Source organism: Sinocyclocheilus grahami, unplaced genomic scaffold (assembly GCF_001515645.1).
Source record: "Sinocyclocheilus grahami isolate Dianchi unplaced genomic scaffold, SAMN03320097.WGS_v1.1 scaffold356.1, whole genome shotgun sequence".
In the NCBI taxonomy this organism is placed as follows: Eukaryota; Metazoa; Chordata; class Actinopteri; order Cypriniformes; family Cyprinidae; genus Sinocyclocheilus; species Sinocyclocheilus grahami.
Genome location: NW_015505535.1, coordinates 358065 through 376753, shown reverse-complemented (window position 1 = coordinate 376753; position 18689 = coordinate 358065). Strand labels below are relative to the sequence as shown.

At 35.8% G+C, this 18689-nt stretch overlaps 3 protein-coding genes across 16 annotated transcripts in view; all 3 read right to left on the bottom strand.

Annotated features, from left to right (window-relative positions):
* ehbp1l1b (EH domain binding protein 1-like 1b) overlaps window positions 1–7726 on the bottom strand; it is a 28667-nt gene extending 20941 nt beyond the window's left edge. For all 13 annotated transcript variants that reach the window (XM_016229679.1, XM_016229680.1, XM_016229689.1 and 10 more), the window contains exons 1-3: window positions 7241–7726; window positions 3182–3239; window positions 1156–1251 (exon numbers count right to left, since the gene is read on the bottom strand). In XM_016229679.1, the coding sequence (XP_016085165.1) occupies window positions 1156–1251; window positions 3182–3239; window positions 7241–7344 (258 nt within the window). In that variant the 5' untranslated portion in view covers window positions 7345–7726. The remainder of the gene's footprint in view (window positions 1–1155; window positions 1252–3181; window positions 3240–7240) is intronic.
* Window positions 7727–10959: 3233 nt separating this feature from the next.
* On the bottom strand, window positions 10960–13394 carry fam89b (family with sequence similarity 89 member B). Its single transcript, XM_016229665.1, has 2 exons — window positions 12601–13394; window positions 10960–11938 (listed from the first exon to the last, which is right to left on the bottom strand). Exons 1-2 carry the CDS (start codon window positions 12853–12855, stop codon window positions 11669–11671), a joined length of 525 nt encoding a protein of 174 aa, XP_016085151.1. The 5' UTR covers window positions 12856–13394; the 3' UTR covers window positions 10960–11668.
* A 1134-nt stretch (window positions 13395–14528) lies between these two features.
* On the bottom strand, window positions 14529–17482 carry LOC107548841 (Sjoegren syndrome/scleroderma autoantigen 1 homolog). Of its 2 annotated transcripts, XM_016229663.1 has the most exons (5): window positions 17382–17458; window positions 17239–17267; window positions 16886–17033; window positions 15254–15338; window positions 14529–15174 (listed from the first exon to the last, which is right to left on the bottom strand). In XM_016229663.1, exons 3-5 carry the CDS (start codon window positions 16994–16996, stop codon window positions 14723–14725), a joined length of 648 nt encoding a protein of 215 aa, XP_016085149.1. In that variant the 5' UTR covers window positions 16997–17033; window positions 17239–17267; window positions 17382–17458; the 3' UTR covers window positions 14529–14722. The 2 variants fall into 2 exon arrangements, with proteins under 2 accessions (XP_016085149.1, XP_016085148.1); XM_016229662.1 differs by lacking the exon at window positions 17239–17267 and having other exon boundaries at window positions 16886–17031; window positions 17382–17482.
* Between the last annotated feature and the right edge of the window lie 1207 nt (window positions 17483–18689).

Here is an 18689-nt window from a genome sequence, read left to right as displayed (position 1 = left end):
TTGGCTTTTTGACGCGATCGACCCGGGTTCGACCCCAAACTTTTTTTTTCTCCCTTTTCAAATCTCGTATCACATCGTAAAGGCATTTATTTTCAATAAAAATTAAGGCAATAATCAAAAGGTTGAAAATAAAGTATCGGGTAGGGTTAGGGAAGGTGTAGGGAGGGCTTTATTGTACCAATAAGGTGGCATCCATTTAATAATTTAAATTTTAATTATAATTTACACTTACACAATACGTTATTATTGCATACTGTTTTATAATGTACTACAATACTGAAGTGCAGATAATTGCCACTATTTGCAACAAGTAGTATACTTGATAGTAGAAATCCTGCTATTTTAACATAGTGTAACTAGGTATTTGCACTTAGTGTAAATAGCATATTGCTAAAAATACTGCTATTTTCACTTAGTGTAAATAGAATCCATTGCTAATACGAGATTTGAAAAGGGAGGGAAAAAAACTCGGCAAAAGTCGAACCCGGGTCAATCGCGTCAAAAAGGCGGTGACACGCGCTTATCCATCTGCGCCACTGGAGCTGATATTTCACTGCCACTTTTTACTAAATCTAAATATACACCCCGTATTTTTTATTCCATAGTAAGGGCAATTCATTCAATACATTTAAACTGAGCTACTTTAATACCATCTCCGAACTTTCTACCACAACTCTGCTGTTCTTCGGCTGGTTCTTCCTGTATACGTTGATTGACAGATGTCTCGTCCAGTCAGCGGTGAGTAATCCCAAACCAATGGCACTGTCTCAAACTATACCTACCTTTTCCGGTTTGTCTGATTTGTCTTTGTGTTTTCTGACTTGTTAATTTGTTTTCGGATTTGTCGTTGTGTTTTCTGACTTGTTATTTTGTTTTCGAATTTGTCATTGTGTTTTCTGACTTGTTATAATGTTTTCTGAATTGTTGTTGTGCTTTCTGAATTGTTATTTTGTTTTTTAGACTTGCATTTGAGTTTGTAATTTTTTTTTTTTTTTCAGAATTGTGATTTGTTCTGCACTTCTCGGCCACCGTAAATTATAGTTCAGCATCTATCAGTTAGTATCCTTAACAAGCTGTGTATTGCATATATATTTAATTATTGCAATATACTCTATACATTGTATAGCTAATAATAAACTGTGATAGGTGTCCCACCCTGTAGAGTGTGACGGTAATGTCCACATTCTCAGGTACAGGCCACACCACCATTCCCCTGTAGGGGTTTTTGATGCCTGGCTGCCATGAATGAAGCTGATGAGAAAATAAAAGATAATGTCAGTCATGATAATCCATATTGGACAGCAGTTGAAACTAGGCATGGGCCGATTACCGGTTTCAAGGTATACCGCGATCTGAAAATTTCACAGTTTCAAAACGGCTAATATTTTCCGTTATACCGTTCCTGCGGTATGTGCTGTTTTTCCCTCAGGTTGAGTGCAGTGTAGAGAGCGTAACACGACCCTCCTCCTCCCATTGGTGCAAGCGAGCGGTCAGTCACATGTGTGTAGGATGGCCGAAATTAAGGAGCTGCCGCTGGAACTTACGCGATCGGCAACCGGCCGTTTTGTCTTATTGCAAGCAACTCATATCTGTTCTGGACTTGCACAAACTGCTTTGCAATGCAAACGTTTTCCAAAATGTCATTTATGTAAAAAAATATGAAGTCTGTAAACGCCCATTAACACAGACCAGTGACGCTGAAGACGAACGCACAGAGAAAAATACTGTAGCAGGCAGATCACTCACTGTTCATGATGCACAAACTCTTGGAAGAAAATCCTCAATACTGATTTGGGGGTTTATATGAATGTGTTTCTGAGGGGAACTGACTGTCTTCAGAAAAGTTTACGTGGTATTTTCTTTTCATCTCGTCTCTGTATAGTTCATATTAAAGCAGTGTTTTATTCAGTGCAGTGCTGCTTTGTTTTCAGCGGTAACCAAGGAAACGCTGCATCTGGTGTTCCAGAAGCGCCTCCTGCTGTCAGAGAGTGAATCTGCATCTCATTCAGAGCATTTGCAGTTTGTTTCGTTCAGGCATGTAGTATAATTTCACAAAGCTAGACAGAACATTCTGTTTTTGCTTCAAATTGGGTTATTATTAAATCAAATTATGTGTATGAAATTATATAACTAAATGACATGAAATGATATAAATGAAATGTATATGAATTATATAACTAAAATTAAATGACTGTAATTACAGATTTAGGTTAATTAAAGATGTCAGTCTTTATTTTAATTTTTTTTAGGAAACAAAAAAAATAAAAAAATTCTACTGTTCCTAATATTCTGTATGCTGCTCAAAAACAAAATATATTGTGTTCAGCATTTTTTTTTTTACCCAGTCATTTAAAAATAACACATTTTAGAGCTGTAATAACAATACCGTGATACAGTGAAACCGTGATATTTTTGCATAAGATTATCATACTGTCAAAATCTCATACCGGCCCATGCCTAGTTGTAATCATTGTAAGCACTTGTAAATCATTGTAAATAACATATTGTTATACACGATCATTTAAAATGTCAGTACACTCTTCTGACTAAAAACTTCCAGGACATAGTCAAATTATGTGTATGAAATTATATAACTAAATGACATGAAATGATATAAATGAAATGTATATGAATTATATAACTAAAATTAAATGACTGTAATTACAGATTTAGGTTAATTAAAGATGTCAGTCTTTATTTTAATTTTTTTTAGGAAACAAAAAAAATAAAAAAATTCTACTGTTCCTAATATTCTGTATGCTGCTCAAAAACAAAATATATTGTGTTCAGCATTTTTTTTTTTACCCAGTCATTTAAAAATAACACATTTTAGAGCTGTAATAACAATACCGTGATACAGTGAAACCGTGATATTTTTGCATAAGATTATCATACTGTCAAAATCTCATACCGGCCCATGCCTAGTTGTAATCATTGTAAGCACTTGTAAATCATTGTAAATAACATATTGTTATACACGATCATTTAAAATGTCAGTACACTCTTCTGACTAAAAACTTCCAGGACATAGTCATAAACTAAATTACACCAGCTTTCAAACACTTGCAATTAATTTTCTGAAAATGATCTGGGAAAAAAAACTGGATTAAATTGGATTCATTAATTAAAACATTAATGAATCTAAAATAATATTAGTCAAAATATTTTATTTGACAATTACCTTCGAACAAATGCGTCTGTTCCTCCGTGTCCACACCACTCTCAGTTTGTCTGGTTGCCTATAAAATTATTTAAAGAGAGTTGAGTGGGAGCTTACAAGTTCAAGGATAGTCCTTTAATTACTATTGATGAAGATGTCTACAGTGACTCTTTCTGTGTGCGCTTAAAATATCTGGATATAAATATAAAGCCTATACAAACTGATCTTGAAAGAGCCACTGTGGCATTTCTGGTGTGTGTGTCTCCAAAAAGCTACAGGCAGTGTAACAGATCTTGTGATCTTGTCTCCCAGTGTTACCCCAAGGCAGAAAGGAATCAATAAATGCTGCCAACTGTTTCAAACCCCACACAAAACAAGAGCACATGATGCAAGGTCTTGCATACAAGATACATCCAAACTGGAGAAACTTCTTGTTCACAAACAAGCACAAAAGAACAAATAATCGATTGAGAAACTTTCTGTCTTGCTAGATAACCAAGTTAATTTGGTGTCTACTGGAACATGTGGAATCTATTACTTTTACTGCCCTGCATTGCTACATATGCTATGTAAAAACGTTAAAGAAACAAAGATTTTAAAGAGTTCCTGTCTGTTTATTGAGGGCACAGCACCATACAGACCTAGACAAGCCTTATACCTGATATCCAGAACTTTTCCAGGTTTGCACTTTACATGTATGCATTTGGTTCCTAAACAAAGTTGCCCTTTAATAGTGAATTGTTCTCAAGTGAGCCCATTGCACACTTCTGAGCTGTTCAGTCAGTGTCATGCTCGCTGCATTAAGAATTGGAGGAAACTCAGCAGGGTCACATGACCATGCTGAGTTTGGCTCACAGCACAAGGGGTGTTGGCCTCTGATCTCCAAACCACTAAGTCTCACTGTGTTTACAAACAGCTGTTCACATTTGATAATGGCAGCTTATTATTTTGTGATATAAAAGCTGTCATTAAGCTTACACAAACACCGAAGGAAACTAAAAACAATTTTTACATTACATATAAAAGTTTGGGGGTATAAAACATTTTTTTTGTAATGTTTTTGAAAGAAGTCTCTTATGCTGACCAAAGCTGCATTTAATAAAAAAACTGTAAAAACTGTAATATTGCTAAATATTATTTCAATTTAAATGAAATGTTTTCTATTTTAATAAATTTTAAAAGCAGATTATTTTTTCAGCAGCCATTTCTTCAGTCTTTAGTGTCACATGATCCTTTAGAAATCATTCAATATGCTGATTTGATGCTCAAGAAACATTTCTATTATTAATATTTCTATATTCACAGTTGAAAACACCTTCATATTTTCGTGGAAACCATGATAATTATTTCAGGAGTTCAAATGAACAGCATTTATTTGAAAGAAAAATCTTTTGTAACATTATATACATCTTTAGTGTCACTTTTGAGCAACAAAAGTATTCATGTCTTTCAAAAAATACAAAATAAACTGAAATTATAATAATAAATTGGACTGACTTTCAAACGGTGTATTTACTCTCTCATGATGTTCCATTTTCTACATGAAACACAAAATTATGTTTCACTCTGTTCATCACACAAAGCTTCTACATAGCTTCAGAACATTTGAAATATAGCATATGAGTCACATGAACCACTTTTATGATATTTTATGGTGCTTTTGCTTCCTTTTTAAAGCCCCTGTTCATTCTAATTGCATGGAAACTCATGGCCAGTACATGAACACAGATTTCTACTTTATCATTTCATAAAAGAAAGTCAAACAGGTTTAACAGGGAACAATAAATAGTATCCCTTTAAACACATCAAAATGATTCTTAATGAATTGGACCCATATGTAAATGTCATAGTCCTCCAGTGACGTTCACACTGATGTTTGCAAAGGTAAACTTAATATGTGTGTCAGCAGCAGCATGAACCGCTACACAAAGAGAAGAAAGACCCAGCTCTTACTCAGGTTACAGCTAGTAATAGCAACAGGGCAGAACGGTCTAAAAGGATAAATTAGGAGGAGAAGAGAGGGCCGTGGGTAGAGCGCGGATGGACGTAAAAATAGACTGCCAGCCTGGTTGGAAAATTAATTTTCTTTCTAAAATGCAGTCCTTATTTTTTCAAGTCACTTTGACATGTGAAACAAATGTCACAGGTAAACACACACGTGCTCACACACACAGTTCAAGTTATATTACCCCATCAGAAGCTCAACCGCTGTGTCATCTTTCAGCTGTCTTATATCTCCAGCTCACACCCTTCTCAGCTATGGCATAACATCAACAGACTTTGACCCACTGGCAGTATATGAAAATCACAGCTATACTGTAAATCATCTCACAAGATGATTCGCACAAGATCTGACGTGTTTACAGAAATGCACATTCTTTCGCTCCTTTCTCCTTTTGAAACACTCTAACTGCTCTATTGCTTTTAAAAAGTCGTACTACAATACACATGTTTAGGTCAGCAAAAGAAACCGTGAAGCTGTGGCAAAGATACAGGACGTTCTTTCCTCATAGTGTTGCAAGAGGATCTAGGACTTTCCACATCAGCCGAAAGTTCATTAGGCAATAACAACAATTACAACTGCTCAGGTTTACTATTAACCTAACCTTTCTTTCCAACAACAATGTTGAAAGGTTGAATATGTATTAGTATTAAATAATAAAGAATGCATAATATATAGAATTTAGAATTGCTGAAATAGAGATCATTTACATCACCAGTAAAATGATGCAGGCTATCTATGATGGAGATAAATCTCAGATAGTGCTTAACACTAATAGGCAAAAATGACAATGAGTGTTTCAGTTTCTCCTACAGGCAGATGACAAGCCATTGCATAAAGGAGGGTTGCTACATTTACCAGGCCATGACTTGTTCAGAGAATAATGCCAATAGTCAATATCACCAAAATGATGAAAACCTTGCTCTTGTGCACTGTGAAATATGTATATTATTGTGTATATTGTATATATTGTGTGTACACTGTGTATAGTGGATATTCTGTATCTTATATTGTCTCAAACTGTCTGTCACTACATAACTGCAATGTTGCTGACCGATGTATCCAAGATTTCCACTCACTGTAGCACTTGTGTATATGGTTTACTAACGATAAAGTGATTTGATTTAAAGACACACCTTTTTGTTTGCAGTGTACTTGTGATTGAAAAACAATGTCTTTCTCAAATCCAATCAGACTGAATTTCTTCTGATCAGGATAATGATCTGATATTCTTCTGATGAATTTCTTCTGATCAGTCTTTGATCATAGATAAGGACAGATAGATAAAGACACGTGTCGATGAATGTGAGGAAAGAAACACTCCCTGTTAGTGTCAACAGCTGTCTCTTGATCAAGACACAGGACAGAGACCGCAATAAATCAATTACTGAATTCTCTCATCTTAACATTGTGTTTACATGGAAAGTATGAACTTTTAGGGGGAAGAACGAAATTGAAATCGAACTGAAAATGAAAATAAATTAAATATATTGCATAAAACGTAATTTGACTTGTAACGTGTTAAAAACAGCAGTAAAGTATTTTATGAAGTATGTCATGTTCCTGGCTATTTAAGGGTGAAGTCATGAGCAAAGCTCTTTAAAGCTCTCACATATAATAAGCTACATGAATAAAACATAACCGAACAATGACAACACCTAAACAGAAAGGAAAAGCAATGCCACCCAGTTTAAAACACTGAAACAATATATAGATGCCGTCGACACAATAAACAGTTTATAGGAGTCAGGTAAATAAAACTCAAAAAAAGCAGCAGCACTTAACTCTGCTTATAGGTGAGTATGATGGATGTTATTAATATCTAAAGTGTTGACAGCACGAGTGATGGGCGGAAGTGGGGGTGTGTTTCTGTCAACGTTCTTCACTATATTTCAAATACATTCCTAAAATCGATTGCTGTGTTAATTGTTCTATTCACAATCATTTACAAAAACAGCGCTACAGTAAAATAAGATACAGTGTGTGCGCATGGTGCCGTTTCAGTCAGAAGAACCGCCCTTCAGCACTGCGTATTTAGGAAGCACACGCGCTATAACGGAAAATAAATCATAACTTACCATTTCTTTGTACATTCCAGAACAAGTTCTTGATACGAAGCCACGAACTGAAATTTAGTGGCTTTTTTGCCAACTCTTTGTAATCTTTTCCACACTGAAGTCATTCTTCTGTAGAAAATGCAGTATCCGCGAATGAATTCAGGCGCATGGAAATTGTATTTTTACAGTCCCGCCAGTGGACAAAAAGTAAAAAGTCCTCAAATAGATGGCAGTCAAGTGGCTCGTGAAGTGAAATGTTCCTGCTGAGGAGCACGAGCTGCACCTCATGCGGCTCAGTACCACCGAACTGTCGCCATCGAGTAAAGACCATTTACGGAAACTACTGCATCACGTTACACACCAGAGCGAGAGAATCTCTGTGTATTGCAATTAGTTGCCTTGGTGCAAAAAACAACAACATTTGTGCGTAAAGAATCTAGAGACTTAATCGGTTTTATGTTATGGAGCTTCACGTGATACGAAATGCTTCTAAAAAGCAGCTGTCTGACAGTGAACTGATGGAAGTGGATGTAGAAGTGCAAGTGTAGGTGGGAAGGGTTATGCAAACACGCCTATGATGCAGCAGTATGCAAAACCTCCCTCATTGTATTCAGTACAATACTAAAGGTACTGTTGATATGACAGGTCAGGGGTTACATCCAGTCAGCTAGGGGTCAAAAGAGGATGCACTGTATAATTATGCATCAAAATAATTATCATATTTTGGTTGCAAAATTACAGATAGAGTTAAAAAGTTCAATTTTGGGAAAAGCAGCTTAGAACAAGCTCAATTATTGGGGAATTATTTGCAATACAGTTGCTAATAACTTTTGATCATTAGGTGGCACTACGAAATAAACGCTCTTTGTTGGGTTTGCAAAAGTAGTCAAATCTAAATGGCGGATTTGTAAAATGCCCAATAAAAATGAGTAAAATTGGTCTATGTGACTCTAGAACAAAATAATCCCAAGGTATGAGCATATTTATCTTATATGTATATTTATATTCATATTAAGGTTACAATGACAATCCGATGAACGTAACCTTTAAACATATGGTTCTATGAACTACCATAGACTTTTGTGCAATAGGAAAAATGCTTCAAACAAAAACATTATGCACCTTCAGTGCTTGGGCCCTGTGTTCAGGGTATTTATGATCTGGAGCAGTAACGCGGGGCCGTCCAATCCTTGATCACAGTGGGTATTTTTAGTGGACATTGGCAAGGGCATTTTTCAAGTTAGACAGGATCTATTTTAGATGGCTGAGAGCAAGGGATAAATGGACAGAAGCAGCTGGAGGCATGGATGGAGTGGTGCTGCTTGTGTGGGTTATGGGGGGAGTACAAACGTTTGGCTCAGCTGATGACCTAGAATCCAAATCGGTGACCCCCTTAGTCATATTCCTGTGTGACACTAACCTCTTCCTGTCTGGTGTTGCCACTCACTGCTAACCCCATTATAATTATGTATTTATAAAAACATTGTAGAACATATATTCAAATAGGCCTATATTAAATATAAAATATTTTAGAAAATACAAAAACCCTTTGATGCTATATATTATACCTTATAGGGCATTTCAGAAAAGTTCAGCACAGGTGTTTATTGACATGTGGAACTAACTAGCAGTGGTTTGTTTCGAGATTTGTTGAATACAGTTTGCAGTCTAATTTCAGGTGTGCAAATATAAGCTAGCTCATGTAAAACTTACAAACTCGACTGGGAAACAGTGATTTGTGGTTATGACTATGATTTTCCAAGTTAGGCCCCTCCCTTCACTTCACATCACAGGCTGAGTTTGTATCCGGGTAAGACATGAGCTCACTCGTAATATATGCTTACTCACTAGGTGGATCAAGAAATGCCTCATCCTTATAAAGATGTGCCACACCACCTTAGGGTACATAATGCATAAAGAAACAAGAGCCTCATTTATTACTGAAAAACATGATGATGAAATACTGTTCAACTACAACAACATACACTATAGGCCTGCTATTCAAAAGTTTGAAAAAGTTTGGAATTTGAAAGAAATTAAAAGTTTTATTCAAAACTTTATTTTAAAAAAGTGAGTGTAAAGACATTTATAATGCTACTGAAGTTTCTGAAAAATACTGAACATTCTGTTCATCAAAGAATGCTGAAAAAATCTTTCACCATTTACAAAAATAGTCAGCAGCACAAATGATTTCAACAATAAGAAGAAATGTTTCTTGAGCAGCAAATCAGCATATTAGAATGATTTCTGAAGGATCATGTGACGCTGAAGACTGGAGTGATGATGCTGAAAATTCAGCTTAGCAATCATAGGAATAAATAATATTTTTAAATATAGTAAAATACAAAATGTATTTTACAATATTACTGTTTGCACTGTATTTTTAATCAAATTAATGCAGCATTCGTGAGCAAAAGAGACTTCTTTCAGAAAAAAAAGGAAAAATCTTACTCCAGACTTTCTAGTAGTGTAACTCAGATCCAAAAAAGGGTAAAAGTCTTCCAAACCCTAATAAATGAACTTTAGAAAGATGAAAATGGCTTTAAAAAATGTTTAGTTAAAAAACAGAGTATAAAAAGTATCATTTCTGCCATAATATTTTTCAAAGGGCAGAAAATGCATCTTTTTGTGTTATTAACATGTGATTGAAAAGATACATGACCTTTAGTTTGAGTTTACTTTTAACAGACATACCACATATCCAACAATATCTTGTACATCTGGGTTGTATTTATAGAGGCATGGGAGAGCTTTCTAGAGGAATGCCACATCCTTCACCACTTAATGACTCCATCATACCAAATATGTGCACTTTATCACACTGTAAGAAAGATGGTCTCATTGAAGAAACAGTATGCAATGTAGAAAGTACAGTGGGAGTGTTTCAATGAGACAAGAGCAAGGTTTTGACACTGGGGCTTGTGGCATAATGACAAATGCTCAGTGCTGATCAACTGCCCAGAGCTTTGTTCCCTGTGTCTACCTGCAAAGACTCAAACAGAAGACCATTTAGTCAAGAGCACCAGATGGAAACATTTAATAACCGTCTGCTTTTCTTTGGAGGACACACTCTGACAGCAGCTGCAGTGAGCATGGAGCTCCTGACCTCCCCGAATGGCAGAGTTTAGACATTGTGGTTCATCCACCTGCTCAACTTTAATAATAAATGTCAGAGATTCTGACAGGTTATGGTACAGTATTTGGCATTGAGTCACACAATTAGTAAACTAATATATGCATACATACATACAGACTTGAAAAAATCATTTCAGGTGCGCAAATATCAGCTATCAGAAAATTTAGTAAAAAGTATATTAAATAGAATTAAACTAAACTTTAAATTGCTATAGTTCATGTTAAAATTGCTATAGTATGTTGCTATATATTAATTGCTCTAGACTTATATATAAACTTAATCAAACCTAAAGCACAGTGTAATGACATGCCATGCAGTCACTGATGCTGTAATTATAGTAGCGATGGGAAAAGTTTTTGGTAATGCCTGGCCTGTGTCTGAGCTTGTTCCTCCCCCCTCTCCCTAATGCAAAAGAAGCTAGCAGTATTACCTAATAAGCACAAGATAGCTAGAACCATTTGTTTATACTTGCGGAGTAATGAGAGAGTGGTTCAGAAAGATCTCAACAAGCCTCAGTCCAAACATTCAAATTTAGAATAATTGTTTTAATCAGATGGCATGTATCTGGTATGACTCAAAGATAAACATTAAAGGAGAATAATCTAGCAATCTTCTTTCGCGCTACACGGTACCAAGACGATGAAGAGGGCAGATGTTTCCAGAAACAGTTATTTTGTTTACTCCAATACTCCAGGCGTCTTGACTCAAAACAACATCCATTTAGAAAGTTTAGAAAGGAAATGAGTGCCACCTAATGGCTGATTTGATCATATCTGCACTGGACAGCTGTTTTGAACACTTATTTGAGACCGCACCATTTTAATTGTTTTATTTACTTTGTACAGAAAAGCACATTCTGCATTGTGTTTAACTTACTAATGAAAGACAGAGGTGGAAAAAAATAATATTTCATAATAAAATAAACAGTATCGAAAATGCACGCAAGTGATAGAGAAAATAGAGTGATAAGTGATAATATACATCTGATGAATCTTCATAATATAATGAAATTGTGACCACAAAAGAGAATAGTATGTAAGGCATGTCTTTTTTTATGTATACACCCTTTGCCATATGTAGAAAAACATCCTTGACCACACTGTTTCTGTCTACAACATCCTCTTCCTGTCAACCCTCATCCGGTCTTTATTACTTCACAGGCAGTGAAAAGGCAGTTTTTCATAGTTCCCTTGAAACAACCTTACAATCACCATTGTAATAGTATCCTACAAAAATAAAGGTCTTGTTTCATTTGAATGCTTACAGAATCCATACTGAGATCCGTACAGTAGCTGAGAGAGCACATGCTTCAGTTAAATGGGGATGTGGAAGGAGTCTTTGATCCACTGGTCTCGAGAGTTCTGAGTGGGCTGAGGAAGGGACAACAGCGTCTCCCCACTCTCTCTTTCATGTTCATCTTCATCTTCCTCCTCTTCGTCTTCAGAATAACCATTTTCGGTAATGAAGGAACTCTCACACAGGGAAGAAGAGATGTCCTGGAAAACTCCTTTGTATTCCTGTATGGACTCATATAGAGACCACAACTGGCACAGCAGCGACATGTCTAACTGTCGAAGTCCAACCTGCGAAAGACAAGAACATGAGCTGTGTTGTTTATTTATTTTAAATAAAACTGTCAATGAAACAGTTAGTGAAAACATTAATCAAATTGTTTTAATTTATTTATTAAACTATTCAAAATGCAGTTAAAATGTCAGTACAGAAATGCGTTCACACAAAAGTTTATTTGACATGTTTTTAAGGTCTGATTTTAATTTTTAAGTCATTTTAATTTTATAAATAATTTTTTGTTTTTGTTTGTTGAGCTCAAGTCAAAATTCATATGGTGCGTGACCAGAGATAAAAATAAATAAATAAATAGGTCTAAGCAAAAGGCTGAAATTCTTTATTAAAAAACATATATATATATATACACTATTTGCACTATTATTATTTCTTTTTTTAAGTAGACAATTTTGTTTAAATATATCATACCAAATCAAGGTCAAAGTCAAAAGGAGAAACTCAAAAAAAAAAAAAGTATATTCATAAAGAATATTTAGGCTGCACTGAAAAATGTTTTCAAAAATGTATGCAAATACAAAGCATACCTTGGCAGATATTTTAAATGTACTTTATATCATTTCTTACATGTATTTGTCATTGATCCATAAATAGTTGCCCATTTTGCACAAACTGAGCGAAGATCAGAGTGGCACTGAGTCAGGCGTGGTCTCGGACTCACCATCTCTTTGCGCAGCACGGCCAGCGCTGCGTCAAGGCTCGCGGGTTTACTGCGGCCAAGACAGTCGCTCACTCTGGACTTGCTGATGTCCGCCTGGATGCGCGTCCTCTTGCTGTAGACCTTCTCAATGTCCCTCCAGGACCCTCCGCTCGAGTTCAGGATACCGCTCAGTCCTTTAGGTAACGGAGGCAAGCCTTCAATAGAACAGACGCTTCCAGCCGGACAATCCGCTGGACTGGACTGAAACCCGTTCATGTCCGATTCCACTGTTTTCGCTTTTAAAATTAAAACCTGGTTTTAATATTTTCTATGCCCGGTGTTGTTATTTTGTTCATTTATTTTTACCACCATGAAAAATATCCAACTGAGATGAAATACACTGTCTTTCTTTTTTAAAAAAATGGTACGGAAGGTGAGAGCGCACGAATGACCTTAAACTGCAACCAACTGTCACGTCCAAAAACTAATTTCCGGAAAAGTGATATTCTGTGCGCGATCCTTCATATGTTAACCACTGGTTTACACTGACTGTAACTAGTAGCTCGTTTACAAGGCAACAGAAAACAATTTCGCTCGAATAAACTCTGGCAATCTGTTCTTTCAGGAGGTACTTGATTTTACGCTCTTCCTTATTTGCATTTCGTCGTAAAGCAGCGCATAAAACTAATTCTGCAGATAAAAACAAATTCCTACCGTTAGATATAAGCAAAAACTGGACAGGAAACGCTGGACAGGAGAGCAAGGAGCCCCGCTTTGTTTTCGTTTAACGTTTTCTTTTGTCTTGTAGCCTACTGTACAGCTAAACCTCGCCCACTGCATCTCTCCGCCCAGAGCTGCGTTCTGCCACAGCGAGGCGCTGTTTCTCATGTACAGCAGCATAAACTGCTGAAGCTGGTCGCCTTCTTTCTTCCTTCTTATGTGGTTTCTTGAGTCTCGAGGACTTTTCAGTTGCTTCATCTGAGCCTCAGCTTTGCTTTGGGAGGAAAAATGTATAATCTAAGGGGTCACGGAATGAGTTATTGCATTTAAAGATGACAGTATAAAGGAGTGGAAAAATGCAAGGTCTAAAGACACTAAACACCACTTTTTTTTTTTAGATATAAATACTCAATTCTGAGAAGAAAAGTCAGAATTGTGAGAGATCATCCTGCACTTGCAAGGGAAAGTCTGAATTGTGAGATAAAAAGTAGCAATTCACTTTTTTATTTTTCATTCTGTGGCAGAAAAAAAAAAAATTGCTAGATGCAAATGAAAAATTCAGAGTAAAAACGTCAAAATTATGAGATGTAAACTAAGAATTTAGAGAAAAAAGACTGAATTGTGAGATCAACTCACAATTACCTTTTTTCCTGTAAAGAAAACATGGCACAAAACGCAGTGCCGTGGAATGCAAAGGTTCTCTGTGTTAGGAGAACACATTTGTGCATTTAAAAATGGGATATATGGGAATTGGAATGTGGGAGAAAAGCATTACACTGCAAAAACATGGAAAAAACGATGGAAAACAAGGAAATGGAATACAAAAATCCTAGACGTCGGGCAGTGTAAAAAAAAAAAAAAAAATGCAACGTCTAAAAATACTTTCAAGTTGAACTTACTTCACATCTTGTGTGAGATGCAGCAAAAGGCACATATGCAATGATCGCTGAAAAAGCAAAAGGAAAGCAGTGCAGTGAAATGCAAAACGCATTCTGTGTGAATGGCCCCTAACTCTACCAAACTTACAATGCTGTTATTTGTTACCAAGACAACACTAATAGCATCAAAATGGATCTGTTGCAGCTTTGAAACACTTCACTCTGCCACTGTAATTGATCTAACATTGTCACAACACTTAAGTCGGTGCTTTCAATAATAATAATATTATGAGTTCATAAAGCAACGGAAAGAAAGTTAAAACTTGTAACTCGAACACAAACAAATCAAGAAAAAAGAAACCAGCCTTTGCAGCTCAAGCAATGTATTTCAACACACGACACAGTCACATACTCAGCTGCTTTAGAACAAACATAAGCACAACCGAAACGCTCTGTTGAGTATGTTACTATATGTATTAGTGCTGTTTGTATTTCCTTATGTGTGTGTGTGTGTGTGCTGTTACAGCTCCGTCTGTGCTTCAGTCTTATGAGAGCTGCAGCTCTTTCAAGCTGCGCAGGGATTCGGCACAGCCTCGGATCAGACTGCAGAGCTGGATGCTGGCCTCCACTGACCCCGAGTGCTGGAGCTCCTGTGTGGCCCATCTGAGTTTATGTAGCACTGCCTCCTCTGCACTTGACAAGGCTGGGTGGTGGAGGAGGGTGTTGCCCACGGGTCCTAAAGGAGGTGCAGTCTGGGGAGCAGGGGTGGCTGGTGGCAGGAAGTTGGAGCTGGCGGTGGGGACAGAAAGAGGGGTGGACTGTATGGCGGGAGGGGGACCTCTCAGTCCAGACGCGGCCCCCTCGCAGTGCTCCGGCCGGGGCTGGCCCGTGATGGAGAGAGGGGGTTCACTGGATGAGGCTCCGTTAGACTCAGGGAGAGGCTGAGTCGCAAGCTGATGCTCTCGTACCTGTGACAAGGCTGCCTGGGCGTTTAAAGCTGAAAGAGAAATTGAACAGGTCAACAGAGATACACAAGACTGTACATACATAAATTCAAAGGCTGCATTTAAACGTACCTGGGTTGTCCTTGTCAACATCGGAGTCCAGCTCTTGACAAGCAACACAGTAATTTTTCTTCTGCTTATCTTGCAGCAGAATTGTCTGCAAATATATAGGACATTCCTTCCCTCATACACGCTTCAATCAACAATAAAGATTAATTAAATACTAGTTATTATAATTCCAGTGGGGTCCATAAACTGAAAATCCTTTTTTTGTTGCTTTTTTCCATTAGAAGTTACAATATCTGCATAACAATTTTAATGAAAAGATGACCTGTCATTTTCTAATTATTTAAAAATAAAAATGTGTTTATTTCCAGGTTTAAAATCCCAGATTTTTGGGGGGATTTTTTCCTTTTTTTAATTGGTATTAGCAGATACTTAAATGTTGTCCATAAACTGAAAATACCTCTTTATTTTTTCCCATTAGAAATTACAATATCTGCATAGTTTTATTGAAAATATCTGTTTTATCTTAACCCCATTTTTTTTGTATTTCAAAAAATGTGTATTTAATACAATGCTGTGATGCTTTAATTTGTAGCTGTTGAATTTCATTTATAGTATACATGGTCACATAAAAATGTAAAAATGACTAAAATGTATGTGTATATATATTTTATTTTTTCTATTTTAATATATTTTGAAACATGCTTTATTTCTGTGAAGCAATGCTTAGCATTATTACTCCAGTCGCCAGTGTCACATGACCATTTAGAAATTATTCAAATATGCCAATTTGGTGCTCAGGATAATTAATATCCTCTTATCATCAGTATGGAAACTAGCTTTTTTAAAAAGCTTGTGCTGTTGAACATTTTTGTGAAAACTGTGACTTTTTCAGGATTCTTTGATGAATAGAAATTTCAAAGACCATCATTTATATAAAAAGCACTATACATGTCTTAACTGTCACTTTAGGTCAGTTTAACACATCCTTTCAAAATAAAACTATTTTCTTTAAAAAATAAATATATAAAATCTTACTGACCCTCTTTTGAAAGGCACCGTAAGGACCTATCTATTAGGGCTGCACAATTATGACAAAAATCATAATTGTCGATTTTTCCCTTAAAATTGTAATTGCGATTATTAATTACGATTACCACAATTTACATTGATTGAATGACATTTATACCATTGTTTGAAGTAACTGCATGCCATATTTTTATATGAAAATAAGCTGAAAACACTATCTGAAAAACTTTTATTGCTTATATAAGCCTCAAATGTCAACTATATTGGACTGGTTTCTTCTTTAAATAAAAAAAAATAGTAAAAATTAGCATGGTATTATAATGTTATACTAAAACTAAAACAATGGAAAAACCTTAAGATAACCCTTAGAAAGAAAAAACACATCTTAAGCACTCAGAATAACATAAGTGGACTTTGAATGATTAATTGCCACTTTGAACGATTATGTAATTGTGGCATCCGTAATTGTAACAGAAATTAGAAATTCGATTAATTGTGCAGCCCTACTATCCAGCTATCATTATTGGCCATAATTTACAATATACAGATACCTTACTGTACATTTACTTATTACAATTTACTGAAAGGCTCTTGCAGGTACTTTGACTAATAAAACACTAATTTTATGAAGTCACAGATGAATGAATGTAACACATGCTTCTCTCTCACCCCACACAGCTCACAGCAGTCCCCCAGCATCTTGTAGCCCTTCAGCAGATAGTCTCCCATCAGCTTGCTGATCTTGTCCTGCCGCTCCCGGCGAGCCTGAATCACCTTCATCTCCGCCTCGGAGGGAGGCTCCCATTCAAAGTCATCTAGATTCATCAGAGCACAGATTCCTCATGTGTCTGGCTCGTTGATGTTCACAGATCAGAAACAACCAGCTAGCATCTGTGTATATGGAGCTTTCAGACAGTTGTACGACCTCACTAATAGTCAGTTATGCTAAAGAGATTGCGAAGAGTTAGATATTATGAATGAAATAAAGCCAGACAGACAGACAGACACTGAAGCGCTAACAGGCTAGCCTGAAGATGTTATTTTAGCGCGGCTGCAAGTGCACTACAGTACTTTAGCACGACGGAAGTAAATGATGTAAAGTAAGATTAATGAAAGATAACAATAGGGAACTCAAGAGCAGAATAAGTATTTATTCACATTTTACCTGCGTTTAGGGACATGCTCTCCTCAGCCGCCTCACAACACAGATAACGTTTCCTGCTCGAAACTTCAGCGGTGAAATGTACAAAGTGCTGTGAAAACGGACTGGCGCCATCTAGCGAACGGAATGTAGGACCTGCAGTTTTGTTTGCACTTTTATTGGAAATGACCTTTTATATACTGTATGCACTACCGTTCAAAAGTTTGGGATCAGTAAAATTTGTAATATTTTTTTTACCGAAGTTTCTTGTGCACATCAAGGCTGTATTTATTTGATCAAAATACAGAAAAAAGCCCTGTTATTTTGTGAAATATTATTGCCATTTAAAATAACAGTTTCTATTTTAATATACTTTAAAATGTAATTTATTCCTGTGATGCAAAGCTGAATTTTCTCCAGTCTTCAGTGTCACATGATCCTTCAGAAATCATTCTAATATGCTGATTTATTATCAATGTTGGAAACAGTTGTGCTGCTCCATGGTTTTTGGAACCTGTGATACTTTTTTCAGGATTCTTTTATGAATAATAAAAAACAAAACAAAAAAAAAAGAGTTTGGAGTCAGTACATTTTTTTCTTTCTTTTTAAAAAGTAGTGAATACTTATTTTCAGCAAGGATGTGTTAAATGGATAAAAAGTGATAGTAAAGTTAGAAAAGACTTTAATTCGAAATAAATGCTGTTCTTTTTAACTTTTTATTCATAAAAGAATCCAGAAAAAAGTATCAGTCTCCAAAAAAACAAACAAAAAAAAAAAAAACATGGAGCAGCACAACTGCTTCCAGCACTGATAATACATCAGTATATTAGAGTGGTTTCTGAAGGATCATGTGACACTGAAGACTTGAGTAATGATGCTGAAAATTCAGCTTTGATCTATAAAGTATATTAAAACAGAAAACCAATATTAGAAATTGAAATAATATCTCACAATATTAATTTTTTTCTCTATTTTTGATTAAATAAATACAGCCTTGATGAGCACAAGAGACTCCATTAAAAAACATAAAAAATCTTACTTATCTATATATACAGTATATGCATAAATACACACACACACACACACACACACACACACACACACACACACACACACACACACACATATATATATATGTATATATATACCTGGTCTTTGAAAATTTATAATTTTTACAAATTAAAACATATACTATGTTTCTGTTACGTATGCATTACATTTATTTTTTTTAATTTTTGTTAAAAATGTAACATTTTTTGCCATTCATTTTATTATTATCTTATCATCATCATTGAATCTGATGGTTCAGTAATAAAGGTTCAGTAATAAAGA

Excerpts from the sequence above, each read along its gene's own strand:
- fam89b (XM_016229665.1), bottom strand. The coding sequence starts at position 12,855 with ATGAACGGGTTTCAGTCCAGTCCAGCGGATTGTCCGGCTGGAAGCGTC. Across the intron at positions 11,939-12,600 it reads CCGTGCTGCGCAAAGAGATG|GTTGGACTTCGACAGTTAGA; the intron begins GTGAGTCCGAGA and ends TGTCTTTCGCAG.
- LOC107548841 (XM_016229662.1), bottom strand. Across the intron at positions 15,339-16,885 it reads ACTGCTGTGAGCTGTGTGGG|ACAATTCTGCTGCAAGATAA; the intron begins GTGAGAGAGAAG and ends ATATATTTGCAG. Across the intron at positions 15,175-15,253 it reads TGTTGACAAGGACAACCCAG|CTTTAAACGCCCAGGCAGCC; the intron begins GTACGTTTAAAT and ends TTTCTCTTTCAG.